We start from the raw sequence: 15,189 nt of genomic DNA on the forward strand, positions 1-15,189 counted from the left end.
CCATTTCTGATACTACACTGTTTATTAGTTAGCCTATTCTATCTAGTAAGAGCTTTGTCACTCAATTGTAAGATAACTCCATTTAAGTTCTTTTTGTATGTGTACAGATTTTAGGATGATTCTATAGTAGTAGGTATCCTTATGATTTTTTTAAAATGTGATTAGATTTTCTTCCTTTATGCACAAACATAGGAAAAACACCATAAAGTAGATATGTCAATTGGCAGGTTTCAGGAAGGAAATGTGCATCTGTTATAAGTTTCTCATGGAAAGTTCCATGAGGCCCCATTCCTCACTGAAGATCCTTTGGGTGTGAAGTAGGCTGGGAGAAAGAGAGACCTTTTTTTTTGAGTGAGATTCATGTTCAAGTAGACGTTGTTAAGCTGTGCACATACCCATTGGCAGTGCTGCATGGGCTTGGTGTAGAAATGAGAAAAACAGAACGCATATAGTTGAAAGGGAGTCATGGCGGAGGACAAAGTAGAAATTGGAGCAAAGGGAATGGAGGATTGGCTTTATCAGACACACTCTATGTATATTTGCTACCTTTCCACTGCCGTGGAAAGACCCATGACCTAGACACTTTGTGAAAGAGTTCATTCCGCATAGAGTTTCTGAAGGATAACAGAAAGCATTGCAGCAGCAAATTTCAGAGATTAAAATAGGAACAGAAAGAAGAGAGCTCAGGGCAGAACGGCTGAACTTAGGATAGTGTGAGGCATTGAACCTGAGTGCCTGCCTCAGTGCCTTCATATCTGACCATATGGACATACATCTTAAAGCTCCAAAACCAGCACCACCACGTGGAGACAGTGTGCAAATCCTGGAGTCGATGGGGCAATCTCTCTCATTCACATGACCGTTGTGTGCATGCAACATTTCTCAAATAACAAACGTTTTAAAAATAAATTTACCAAACTTAGCAAAACAAAACAAAACAAAAAAAAAAAAAACAAAAAAAAAAACTCTCAATGGAAAAAACTTAAATTCTCAGAATCACATCCACTGATGTGGAAATTTGGTGAGTAGAAAAAAAAAATGACTCGTTTATTTAGAAATAAAATAGTGTTGTCTCTAGCAAAATGCACTGAAATTGTGATTAACTCAGTTAAGAGAAATAAAAACCAGATTTATAACAGAAAATTGCTGATAGAGTTAATGTTGAAGAGTAATAAACTGCCGGCTCTTAAAGAGCATATGAAAGCATCAATAGGAAAAAGTAAAAAATAGAAAAGATATATAAAGAATTTTGCTTTAGAGTTCACTAGAGACAAGAAACAGATACATACCACAGTAAGCAAATGAGAATTCAACGATTGTAAAAAAAAAAAAAAAAGAGCAAATATATGGAACTATGTTAACATTCACTGGTAAAATACATTAAAACATAACAAGACTTTTAAGCATCACATTAACACAATATTAAATGGTCCATCACCAGTAAGAAGATGGATAAATGGCATTGTATAACCATTAATGGACTCTGAGACTTGCTCTGTGTGAATTACTTTAGAAATATTGATTAACTTATTGTAATAAAAGTGATGTATATTATTTACCTATGGACACATAAGCATCAAATTGATGTGTATAAAACTGAGAAAATATATTTAAATATACTTTTATAAACCAGAGTTTGTCTTGAGTATAAAGTACTAAGCCAATAAAAAAGAGTATAGCTAAATGTATTTATCTATAAAGATATCATTTTTTCACAAATTATGTTTTACTGCTGCTGTTTATCTTATGAATTCTTATTATTTGAAAATTGAACATATATATTTGGATCATAAGTTCAACATCCTTAATCATCAGGAAAATGCAAATCAAAACAACCCTGAGATTCCACCTCACACCAGTCAGAATGGCTAAGATCAAAAATTCAGGTGACAGCAGATGCTGGCGAAGATGTGGAGAAAGAGGAACACTCCACCATTGTTGGTGGGATTGCAGGCTTGTACAACCACTCTGGAAATCAGTCTGGAGGTTCCTCAGAAAATTGGACATAGTACTACCGGAGGATCCAGCAATACCTCTCCTGGGCATATATCCAGAAGATGCCCCAACTGGTAAGAAGGACACATGCTCCACTATCTTCATAGCAGCCTTATTTATAATAGCCAGAAGCTGGAAAGAACCCAGATGCCCCTCAACAGAAGAATGGATACAGAAAATGTGGTACATTTACACAATGGAGTACTACTCAGCTATTAAAAAGAATGAATTTATGAAATTCCTAGCCAAATGGATGGACCTGGAGGGCATCATCCTGAGTGAGGTAACACATTCACAAAGGAACTCACACAATATGTACTCACTGATAAGTGAATATTAGCCCAAATCCTAGGATACCCAAAATATAAGATACAATTTCCTAAATACATGAAACTCAAGAAAAATGAAGACTGAAGTGTGGACACTATGCCCCTCCTTAGAAGTGGGAACAAAACACCCTTGGAAGGAGTTACAGAGACAAAGTTTGGAACTGAGATGAAAGGATGGACCATGTAGAGACTGCCATATCCAGGGATCCACCCCATAATCAGCATCCAAACGCTGACACCATTGCATACACTAGCAAGATTTTATCGAAAGGACCCAGATGTAGCTGTCTCTTGTGAGACTATGCCGGGGCCTAGCAAACACAGAAGTGGATGCTCACAGTCAGCTAATGGATGGATCACAGGGCTCCCAATGGAGGAGCTAGAGAAAGTAGCCAAGGAGCTAAAGAGATCTGCAACCCTATAGGTGGAACAACATTATGAACTAACCAGTACCCCGGAGCTCTTGACTCTAGCTGCATATGTATCAAAAGATGGCCTAGTCGGCCATCACTGGAAAGAGAGGCCCATTGGACACGTAAACTTTATATGCCCCAGTACAGGGGAACGCCAGGGCCAAAAAGGGGGAGTGGGTGGGTAGGGGAGTGGGGGTGGGTGGGTATGGGGGACTTTTGGTATAGCATTGGAAATGTAAATGAGCTAAATACCTAATAAAAAATGGAAAAGAAAAAAAAAAGACTACCTTAGTACCTAACTTACCATACCAACTTCCTGTAGTGCTACCCCAACTCCTTTGGAGATTCATGTCCTCTTTTATATTTAATAACCTGCTAAATCCTATTAGGGCTATCCTTGCACACATTAGTGACACTCCATCAACAGCAGAAGCAATCTACCAGCAACTAGGTCCCCAAAGGGAGAGTGAGTGACTCTCCCTAACTTCCCTGTTATCTACCACCCATAACTTCTTCCACAGGAGTGAGGTCTTCTCAGGTCATTTATGCTTTTAAAAATATTTTGAACAGTTCCTAAGCTTTTGCAACATAGTTTATTAAGTCAGATTAGAGCTATAAGATTGAGAACTTTTTTCTAATAAGAAAGAGATAGAAATATAGCAGAGTAGATTTTTGAAAAAAAAATCCTGACTAGAAGCATATATTTGGAAAGACGATAAAAATAAAATGATAAAAATATTTTTCTTAACCTTTGAGATATCTATTTTGAAATATTTATTTTTACTGATACATAATACAGTAAAAAAAATACAGTTGCAAATGTTACTAATAAAACATGAAAGGTGCCAACATTTTGTTTTTTGTCTGTTTTATTTATTTAGTTTCTGGATGAACTCTGTCCTTAGAATTTTGGAACTCTGTGTGTATGTGGTATTGGGGTATACACACAAGCATATGTGCCTCTGGAAAACAGAACAAGATGATAGAGACCCTGAAGATCGAGTTACGGTTTCCAGTCACCCAATGCAAATTCCTGGACTCAAACTTTGGTCTTTTGAAATCACTGTGCTCCAAATGCTGGATCACCCCTTTAGCCCCTTAAACTGACTTTAGGAAACTAGGAACCAATGATCTTTTGAAAAAGTCTTCAGAAATATGGTCAATATCCAAAGGTTATAAATGTCCTTGCAACTGCTTCCATAGGAGATTTTTTTTTGAGAAAAACAAAGCAAGCATAATCTTCAGTACAGTATATTTTAAGTGGCCATTGTGTATAAATTATATTAAAAGGAACATTAAAGTCTCCATTTCGATTTATATCCATAAAGCCTGACAAGACATAAATTGGATTTATATATGACACAATCTGTCAAGACATTTACATTTCCTAAATCTTTGATGCCTTTATGCATCAGATACATGCTTTAAATCTGCAAGAGTTTTTCAAAGTAAAGGCATCATGTTGATTCTTATTCAATTACAGAATATTTTAAAGCACCTTTAAAAGGAAAGAATTCAGATGTAGTATACCCAAATAAGAGGACCAGGCCAGTTTCTTGTCCTGAGATCAAAAATAAGAGTATAGTATTCATTAATATAAGATCCTTGTGGAACATGTCCTCAGAAGGCAAAGGATACAAATGATTGTAACAGAAAGAAGTGATCATTTTTTCTTCTACATGCTAATTGTGACAATCTGGGCTGTTAAAATGGAATTGCTACTAAGTAAATCCTGAAAATATGCATCCTGCATTTAAGAAATTCTCATATTGCTAGCTTCTAGTGATCATCTCAGAAATACACACAATGATTATTTAATGGCCAGAACCCTTAATTCTAACACTTCTAAATCTATTTCAGAAACTTGACCATACCAATAGTAAAATGTTCATGTTAAACTCAACATTCAATAAGCATTGATTTCGCAGTCTATCCATGATCTATCCATGCAGCTGCAAGTTAGAATCTAGAATCTCTAAGTGTGTTCCCATGTCCCCATGGCTTGGTAGTCTCTTAACATTGCTATTCAGCTGGCCAAACATAAAGAGATATGTCAATTTACAGACTACATGTTTCCTGGGAGAAAATGATGTCTATAATCCAGAACTTCACTGTTATAGGAAATTACAGAGCCTTTACAGAAACGCTGTTTCTACTACAATGTTACAGGAGGTGATCAGAGAAATGATGTTTCCAAAAAATATCAAACTTTCTAATAGCAACTCATACACACACATGGCTGTGACCTATTTCTCATGCACTCATTCTGTAACTCTGGACCAATTTCAGTCTAACCCCGTCCTGAGCATATGGCCTCTGCTTGGATTTGCACTGATGCCAGAGTATTAACCATTAGCACTGTACCTCATTTAGCAGGTGGGGCACCACTTATAGGGTTTTATTGTATTTATTTGTTTCTATTAACAAACTATCAACACAATGAGCAACAGAACTCAAGCTCAATTGTAATAAGACCTGATATATCCGTCCTGTGTCATATCAATGTTCTTTTTATACCTTACAAATACAAGGGGCCATAGGTTTTTCTCGCTTACCACTTTAGCCCCAGGTTCCAAGACACTGGTTAACACGTGGTGAGCACTGAGTAAATAGTTGTTAGATGAATAATGGGCAAGAAATATTCACTGAATGAATTAAGAGCTAAGGCTATTTGTTAAAGCATTAGAATTCAATTGGCCAAACTATTTTAGTATGGAGAAAATTAGATACTGCTTAAAAATAGATAAAAAGCATAAATCTCATGAAGCTCCCACTGAGTACAAGAACACTCTAACAAGCTTCTGCTTCAATGGACTTGGTGATGAGGCATCTATTATCTCTTTGTTGAAAAACTGTGGCTTCCTGTGACTTTCATTGCTTGCTTGTAGTGTGTGGTACACCTATATATAATAAATCTCACTGTGACTTTCTTTAGAACCCTGAAACAATAAGTAGCTATTCCTTAAAACACATTGTATCTAAACTGTAAGTTCTTGCTTTTCTACCATGTCATTTTTTTAGTCATCAAATACTCAGCATTGCCTAATATTTTCCCCTAAAATAGTGAACCTAGCATAAATGACCTACAAGATAGGTATGCACTAGATTTTCTACTCACTCTTTGAATCCACAATTATATTTCCATGACTTTCCATTTCTTTCTTTGCTTCAGTCTCTTTTTCTTCTCTTTTCATTACATAATAGCTCTCTTGTTTCTTTATTTCTTCTCCTGTCCCCATCCATCAAGAACCATACTCATTGATTTGACTTACAGTGCATTTGTTAATGTTTGGTATTAAGAATGCAGGTTCTGGTCAGAGAACATGTGAATTTTTTTTGATTTAGAGCTTAAGAGCAAAATGACCCTTAATATATTCTAAAAGTCTCTATGCCTTTGTAAAATGAGGCAAAGAGCAGTAGCTAGAGTTTAGTCTCCTTTCATGATATATTTGTGTGTGTGTGTGTGTGTGTGTGTGTGTGTGTGTGTGTGTGTACTAGTTATATCTATAAATGTCACAAGCCCTTATATGAATATACATACATGTATATTCAATTGAATCATTTAGTGTTGTTCTTAATGTTCAGTGGCTAACCAATGGGATTAGATAATCTAGCAGGCAGCTCATTCCTGGAAAATTTAATTTGACTTGAAATTTGTATATATATATATCAATGAAGTTGCTCATTATGGGGTCAGAATCCACACACTAGAAGCCAAAGACTATCTAGCAAACGCAGTACCATGCATGAAAATCTGCCTATTGAGCTGTTGGACAGATGAGTCCATTAGACTATCAAAACAGTGTACTTTATTACCACTGTTGTTGGTTGCCTCTCAGAATTCAAAGGTAAAACTCTATTGCTGAAGATACCACAAACTTCAGGTAAAGAACTTGAAGCAACCAAACTGGAAGTGATGTGTCAACCTCCTCTTTGAGTGTTAGCTCCCACATTATCAGAAAAGGCTATTACCTGACAAAGGAATTCTACCCATCACAAAAGCCAATGAATCATAACAATTATCAACCTAATGAGATACTATCACTGGTACAATAATAAAATATTTAATGGAAGGATAACAAACAGCTTCGTAATTAAACTTAAGGATGACCAATAGAAAGAAACTAATGGCTGATTCTACAAACTTGCCAACTACCATGACAAGAGATGTCATATACCCTAGAGGAGAATCTCCTACTATCTTTTCCCTAAACGAATACAATTGTCAACTGTATTCTCAGCACTTACTCTTGTATTCACAGATAAGAGTAACTCTAACCTCTCTTCAAAGAAGCTTCCTTTTCCAACAAATAGAGAGGATTTCAGAGGTCCAAAATTAGTCAAAATGCAGAATCCATAGAGTATTCATCCCCAATTTATACATCTACAATGCAACCCTTGTACTGAAAGCTAAAGGAAAACTGAAGAAGAGGATGTAGAAAAGTTGTAAAGGCCAATGGCTCCAAGCAGGAGACAAGTAGTTCTCAACCTTCCTAATGCTGCAACCCTTTAATACAATCCCTCATGTTGTGGTGACCCACAACCATACAATCATCTTGTTGCCATTTTATAACTTTAATTTCCCTATTGTTATGCATCACAATGTAAATATTTGATATGTAGTATATCTGATATGAAAACACAAAGGAGTTTTGACCCATAAATTGAGAACCACTGTGATAGCCATGTTTTTTAGATAAGACATGGAAGCTATACACATGAAATCTCTACAATATAGTTGATTAAACAAAACTTAATAACTAAATGACATTTGATATTGTAACATGGGAGGAGGAAATTTCTCAAGGTCTTACCCTTAGGTGAAGAACTATAAGCAGACTTTCTTTGGACTTTGGACATTCTGTTTCCTTATTTGGGCTATATATTTTTCTTTAATATAGCACATATAGAACATAGCAGAAAGAAAAGCTTCATTTGTATAAACATTGTGTTTACCTCATTTGCTAGATTAAGCCTACCAGTATTTACTGCATTTGTAATCAATTGGTATTCAATAACTATGTTTTAAAATAAATAAATGATGATCTCATGAAAATCTAAATGACACTTAAGAATATGTAGTGGTTCAATATTTAGTACTCCTGAATTTAAAACCACTTTAAAAGTTAAATAATATTAGAATTATGATGAGTCTACACAATATCTGCTACTATGTCCTTCTCATACTATTATGTGCTGGGATTTTTCCCAAATATTTTTAATATCTCAGAATTGATTTTGGAAACTTAGTTTTCTGTACATCAAATGAGAGCTGAAACTGAAATTGAAATTTGATGATGAAGACCAGGATTATCTCTTAATACCTCCTACATAAGAATATTTACTGGAAATCTTTAATTTAAGTTGTTCCTACAAATTCCCACCCTTCTTGGAAGCTATTTGCTACATGTGACCTTCATTTTCCTAAGACCTCAACTGCCATAATTCAGTTTTCTATCCTACATTGACTCCTTCTTCTTGGACTATACCTTCTTTCTTATACTCCTAAAAAATATAATCCCATGTATATAAATACAAAATGTCTTTGACCTCTGATTGCAGTATGAAGCTTTTCCTTTATTGCTTAGCCCAAAGTCTTTCGTTATACAGAGTGGAGAACAACTGATCTGTAATTTTGTGTTTAGATAATCTAAAAAATTCTTTATCCAGAACTTTCATCAACTATAACATTCTCATTTCAAAATCAATTGATCTCTGGAGTCCTTTCAGTACGTTCAATCATGGAACATTTACATGGTTACCATTGGTATTGTACTAGAAAAATAAGCCTAAAAGCTAGAAACATATAAAAAATCTAATTAACTACCACAATCATAAATTTATTCCTGAAATTACCTAAAATAATATATTTTAAAAGTGGTTGCAGTTGAATATTTTAATATGGAAAACTGAATGCTGCAGTGGACTTTTTAAACCTTTAGAAATGTTTAAATATATTTCTTCAGGTTTCCAAAAATGTAAATTCTCAAAGGTTACAATGGCTTACCTTTTAGAACTGCTAAAATTTTAAGAGATTTTTTATTCCATCTGAACTTGATTATTTTCCTTTTATTTATTTATTTTTCTAACATTACAGAAGTGACATGAAGCTGGTGAAGCATCAACCTAAGTTTTCAAGACGCCACGGCCTCTCCTGGAGGATGAAGCCCAGGATCTATGAGCAGAGCTTTTAGATACAACAAGATAATCAGCTTTAATAACTCAGCAATATGGAAAGCCAATATACTGTCTCTCTTTGCTCTTTATGGAAACTAATGTGGAAACAAGACCTCCCCATTGATTTGATATAAAAAGTAATATAACACAAGTTAGTAAATCTCTAAATAGATGACATTGAAAGTGTATTTTAGAAACTAGTATGCCACTGAAATTCTTATAGACAGAACCTTTGATGTGTTGAGAAGAGAAACCTTAAATTAATGGGGAAGAGAAGAGTAATTTTTATGATCATATATAGTTTATAAGTAGTGATGACAATTTTCTACAAGTGTGCATTGAGAAAATATAAAACTCATCACAACTTTGCCTGCTTTATAAAATATAGCCATAAATGCTCATAATTGAGACACTCAAACCATAGGATAGTAGCAATATTTAGATTTGTTTCAATAAGCATTTGTTAATCTGACAATAGTAATCCAATTTATCTATATAATAATGATAAATGAATTATTTATAAATTTGAACCCTGTAACTTAATTTTCACTCTTTCGCACACACAATAAAAAGGAGATGGTGGTCACATTAGAATTTTTCTCTTCAGTACTACTCAAACTCATGAAAATACCTTTAAATCACAGAATATGACATTTTAAATCTCAGATGTATTGACTATGACTATTTGAAGCAGTCAGGCAGGGTCTATTGCTATCCTACATTTTGTAGATGAAACTACTATAGCCACTGAGTTTAAAGAGATGTGTCAGGTGAAAGCATGCATACAATGAGTCCCCTCCCCACAGCACCTCAGAGCTCTTTACCCTGAGCAACATGGTGAGAGTTTGCGAGCCAGCTACAATGAATGAAATGTGAATCTACTCCGAACGAAGCATGTATTTGGATAGACAATATGCTCTTTGTGAGACAGTATCCCTACATGACTGAAATAGAAATGTGAAGTTATAAAGCTAAAAAGAGCATGCAGGTTGTTACTCCAAAAAAGCACTGAGCCAATCTGAGGTTTCTTTTGCAATCGTATAAAATTACCATTTCTCCTTAAATATCTTCTACTAAACATGATATAGTCAAGGACATAAGCCATTACAACATAGGGTATAGAATGAATCATTCATTACATTGTCTGTACATAGAGAACATTTAAAACTCTAAGGCAAAAGGACAAGCAGAACTGTAATTCTCAAATGAAACCTAAACATACTAAATATCAAATTTTTAATCCAGAAAGGCCAGTGTTGCTTATGCTCATATCCAGTGCTCACATTCTGAGGATATACAGATGTTCAGCTATTGGTAATGACAACAAAAATCCATATACAAAAATTATCTTCATAGTAATTGTGCTTTACTTGGATTCTAAGCAGCAATAAAGCATAGAATACCATAACCTGAATGCAAATTCATTTAAAGCAAATGAAACAATGAATGAAAAGCATAAAAACTTTTAAAGCGTCTATGCCTTAACCAAATGTGACAACATCTTTTATATTCTGTCTCCTTCACAGTCCAAGTGTGAGATTTTCTTTCACTCGCAGGATGACTTCAAAGTTTTGAAAGGCTTTACAGTCCAGTCTTGCTCCTGCCACACTGAAGATTTGTGTACGGTAGCACCACACACAAATACAGCCGAGACATTCAGAGTGTCCTGAAAGACTTTCAAAGTTGTTTCTAAAAAAATAGAGTTATTTCTGATATTTTCTGTGTGTGTATGTATATATGTATATATATACTTATAGCTGATAGATGTATAATCAAACCTAGCTTATAAAAGAACAGCTCAATCAAGAATGTTACCCAAAAACAAATGAAAAAAAAACCATAATATTTGCTTACACACAAACAGCATAAACACCATGCTATCTAACATAAAGTTTCTGAAATAACTTTGTCTTTAAAATGCAGAATCATCTAGAAAGTTCATCAGCACTATTCAATCCCAAATATATTGGCAAAGTCATTTCTACTCCTAATCTCCTTTGTGGAAATGAAGCCTACATTAGTTTATAATCCTGTAGAACTTAAAAACAAATGAACTAACGTCTATTCTTCAGATATAGGCCAAGTTCATGCCGTCTCCAAGTAAGCAGAATCAGAAAATACAATGATGGCAAACACTGCACATGTCCCGGAAAAATGCAAATTACTTGGAATGATTTTTTATTTAAGGAAAAGAAAATGAGAGACAGTTTCAAGTCCTTGAATTTACTCACCAGTTTCCCAGATGCAGGGTTAGTAACAAGAATATCAACCTCACTCCTCTAGTTTGACTCCACAGGAGAGAAGGAGAGAAGAGGAAGGCTTTCCCAGAACCCATCGGGTTCGCTTTTACAGTCCTTCCTCCACTAGCTCAGTCCCCAAGCACAGAGTTTTGCCTCAAGCCTCAGCAACCACACAGTGAGTACAAGGAGTGGATAGGCAGTACACCTCCGAAGCAGGTAGGATGCGACTCCCAGCAGAACTGAGCTACGGAGCCAATCACACCGGGTGGATGCGGCATAAATTATCTCAAAAAGAGTTGGACCAATCAGCGTTCCACAAAGGCGGGGTTTCCCATACTAGAAATCAAGCCCAGTGGGGAAAAGGGCTCCGTTTTTTTGGAAAAGAAAAATAAACCTCTTCTCAGCCCCAGTCCCTCAGAAACATTGGTGTGGTCTTGAGAGTCGGGTTCCCGAGGGAAATGCTGCTTCTACCACTGCCCTGATGTTCTATATCGGGGCCACTACCTCTTCCCTTTCCTTGGCTAAGAATCACTTATTTGTTTATTTTTATCATTTATTTATTTATTTTAATTTGCCTTCAATTGAGAGCCCCAGGTAGTGCCCTGTGGACAGAGCCCAATTGACATTTTCTTCTCTGAAGAGAATACTGTTATTATTTTTTATTATAATTAATTATTGTTACTTAATTTTGATTCCGGACAGTGTCTTGTTTCTCTTTGCAGACAGGACCTGACACAATGCCCTGCACAGATGAGCTCTCTAGAGCTGGGGAGTGTAAAACTCAGTGAATGAAAGAGCAGGCTGGACTCATTCCCGTTAAGCACGTTTCCGTCCCCACCCCCTCCTACTGCCTGCTTTCTAGTGTGCCGGTTTGCAATGTACATCTCTCATCAGTCACTGGAAAATGACAGTAACGGAGAATACCAGGCAAGTACTCTCTTATTTTACAAACACAAAACCCATAAAACTGATTGTACTAGCTCCTTCAGTCAAAGGCGTTGTAACGTTTGACCTGGGTGATCCTGTTGTGTTACCCCTGCCCAAGTGCACTTCATTTGCATTTGTGGAGCTCCTATGTTTGGTTCCTAACTTCAGAGGCTCGGCTCTGAGTTCTCAACAGAGAGCCCAAGGGTTACCATGGCAACCAGAAAGCCTCTGGCAGCTGGAACAACTGTACTGCAAAGACCCGTGGCTGTGGAGAAACAGGCTCAGTGCCCAGCCATCTTCTGCCTTTACGCCTTGCTAAATCCGTGCTTCCCAGGGATGTCGCCCAAGGATGGGGTCCTAGGCTGCATCATTAATCACTCCACACCACCTGGAATTGCCCAAATTCAGAAATGAAGTGAAATGTACCATGTACTCACGTGAGAAGCAAACAGTTTGAAGCAGAAGTAACAGTGCTTGTGCATGCAGGGCGGTAAGGGAACTGTTGCTACAATAGCCACTGAAATCCATTAAAAGAACCGGATGAGCATGGCAGGGCTAGAGACTGATTGACTTTCTCTCTTTGTCTCTCTTCCCTATTTTTTTTTCCTTTCTTTCATGTTGCTCAGAATAGCATATATTGCTGCAAATTTTTTCTTCTTTTTGACTCCTCGTCATCTGAAAATGTGTATTGACTTTCCTCGTTCCTTTTCTCTTACTCCACACTATTTAGCATATTTCTCTTCCATAAAGTATGTTAATTAAAGCAGCTCATATCTAATAATTCAAAGAGTAATTAGGTACATTAGAATAGATTCCGGAACAAGTGCATTTAGGTGGTCCATGATGTCAATAAAAATATAAGTTCTTTTTTTTTCTTTCTGTCATTTAACAGTGTTTGTGAAGGATTATTTAACGGTTTCACAGGATGCACACACACATTCAAGAATCTGATTAAACAGTACAGCAGGAATTAATTCACTTCTAGTACATAATGAATAGCAAACAATTCCTGGTTATTCCATGCATTTGGCTAATATTAAACGGATCTTCTCCACATTCTTATCTAAATATGATACCATCTAATGTTCTATGGCAGTAACCTTATGCTGTCCTACCAATAACTTTCAAATACACCTTGCTCTTCTTTTTATATCTGACTGGATGGTTCTGACAGCAGCTATAAGAAATTAATGGAAAGGAATCGTGAAGGATGCTTCCTTGGATAGTAGCAAGGTGTCTACTTACAGTCACAACTGGAAAAGGTTACTATGATAGGGTTTTGTGTGTGTGTGTGTTTTCCAAAACACAATTTTCCCAATATGTGCTGAGGTATTCCTCTCGAAAATCTTAATATTAGCTACAATGGCTATTTCCAGTTCACTCTAAAATATGCAAAGTAGATGTAAGCACTTTGCAACCTAAAAAAGGAAAAAGACATGATAAGTTTGTGTGTTGGCTGCCACTTGGCAACTTAACTCTTTCTTTTTTTAGACAAGATAAAATGTCCATACAAATATGGTAATTATGGAGCCTAGATTCTGAAGAAAAATCCAAAATGACCTGCTGTACCCTTCAAAGAAACTTCTGGATCTCAGAGCACACACTTAGGAAGAACAGACCATATGTCCTAGTGACTCAAGTCTAGGAGGTGCAAAGTGGCTATCAGTGAAGGACTGGAGAGAGACCATTGTAGGGCTTCTTTTTACTTTAGGACAATTTGTTCACGTGAGATTCGGTAATGTTGGGAGTTATTTCTCCTTGTTGCAATTGTGGAGTGAGGTATGGTTGGAGTGTGTTCTTGAATGTTAGTAAATAGAAGGCTTTTTTTTTTTTTTTTGCTTTGTACTCTGAAATATACAAAAACTCCTCTTACGATGAAGAATTCAAGTGTGAACTCTCAGTAGTGTCAAGGAAAAGAAGGCCTTTGCTCTGAGCGTGGAGGATGGGTAACTAGACTTGACCACAGTTTTAAATATTTTTTCATTGACTGTCATTAAAATCATCCTTTTCTTATGCATTCTTTTGAATGACTGAGCCACAGCCATTGCCTGCAAGTTTTGTGTTGCAATTATCTACTTAAACAAATATACAATGTGTTTTGAGCATATGTTCCCTCTGAGATCATCCCCATTTTTCTTTCCACCAACTATTAAAAAAAAAAAGACAAAAAAAATCAAAACAAACTAAACAAAAAAGTTCTACAAAAGAGTTACCTATACTAAGGTTTGTCAATGAACAAAGAAAGAAAGAGAGAAAGAGAGAAAGAAAGAAAGAAAGAAAGAAAGAAAGAAAGAAAGAAAGAAAGAAAGAAAGAAAGAAAGGGAGAGAGGGATGGAGGGAGGGAGAGAGAGAGAAAAAGAAAGAAAGAAAGAAAGAAAGAAAGAAAGAAAGAAAGAAAGAAAGAAAGAAAGAAAGAGGTAGGTAGAGAGAGAGAGAAAGGAAAGGGAAGGGGAGGGGAGCGGAGGAGAGAGGAGAGAAGAGGAGAGGAGAGGAGGGGAGGGGAGGGGAGGGGAGGGGAGGGGAGGGGAGGGGAGGGGAGGGGAGGGGAGGGGAGAGGAGAGGAGAGGAGAGGAGAGGAGAGGAGAGGAGAGGAGAGGAGAGGAGAGGAGAGGAGAGGAGAGGAGAGGAGAGGAGAGGAGAGGAGAGGAGAGAAGGTGATACAGAGTCAGTTGTGTTGGCCAGAGCATGGAACATGACATGAAGTAGGGTTCATATAACCAGTAACAAACCATTGTTTAATACTGATTTCTCTCTTCCAACAGCTATGAGTTACAAATTTTTTCTTGTCTCTGTGAGCCAACATAATCCCAGGTTAGTTGATTCTGTAGGTATTCTTGTTATATCCTTGAACACTTTGGCTTGCTCAATTCTCTCCCCAACTCTTCCACACAACTCCTCAAGCTCCATCTGATATTTGGCTGTGTGTCCGTTCATCTGCTTCCATTAACTGCTGAATGAAAACTTTCAGGAGACAGTTATACTAGGTTCCTGTCTGTAAGCATAGCAGAGTATCATTAATAGTATCAGAGTTTGCCTTGCTTCCATAGGATTGATCTCAAGTTTGGCCAGTCATTTGTTGGCCATTCCCTCAGTCTTTACTGATCTATA

The 15,189-nt window shown here is 36.5% G+C and overlaps 1 protein-coding gene across 4 annotated transcripts in view; it reads right to left on the minus strand.

Annotated features, from left to right (window-relative positions):
* Nucleotides 1-11,647, minus strand: part of Gabrg1 (gamma-aminobutyric acid (GABA) A receptor, subunit gamma 1) — a 91,571-nt gene extending 79,924 nt beyond the window's left edge. For all 4 annotated transcript variants that reach the window (NM_010252.4, XM_006503738.2, XM_011240701.3 and 1 more), the window contains exon 1: nucleotides 11,146-11,647. In NM_010252.4, the coding sequence (NP_034382.2) occupies nucleotides 11,146-11,249 (104 nt within the window). In that variant the 5' untranslated portion in view covers nucleotides 11,250-11,647. The remainder of the gene's footprint in view (nucleotides 1-11,145) is intronic.
* Nucleotides 11,648-15,189: the final 3,542 nt, after the last annotated feature.

This window comes from Mus musculus, chromosome 5 (genome assembly GCF_000001635.26).
Source record: "Mus musculus strain C57BL/6J chromosome 5, GRCm38.p6 C57BL/6J".
Lineage (NCBI taxonomy): Eukaryota > Metazoa > Chordata > Mammalia > Rodentia > Muridae > Mus > Mus musculus.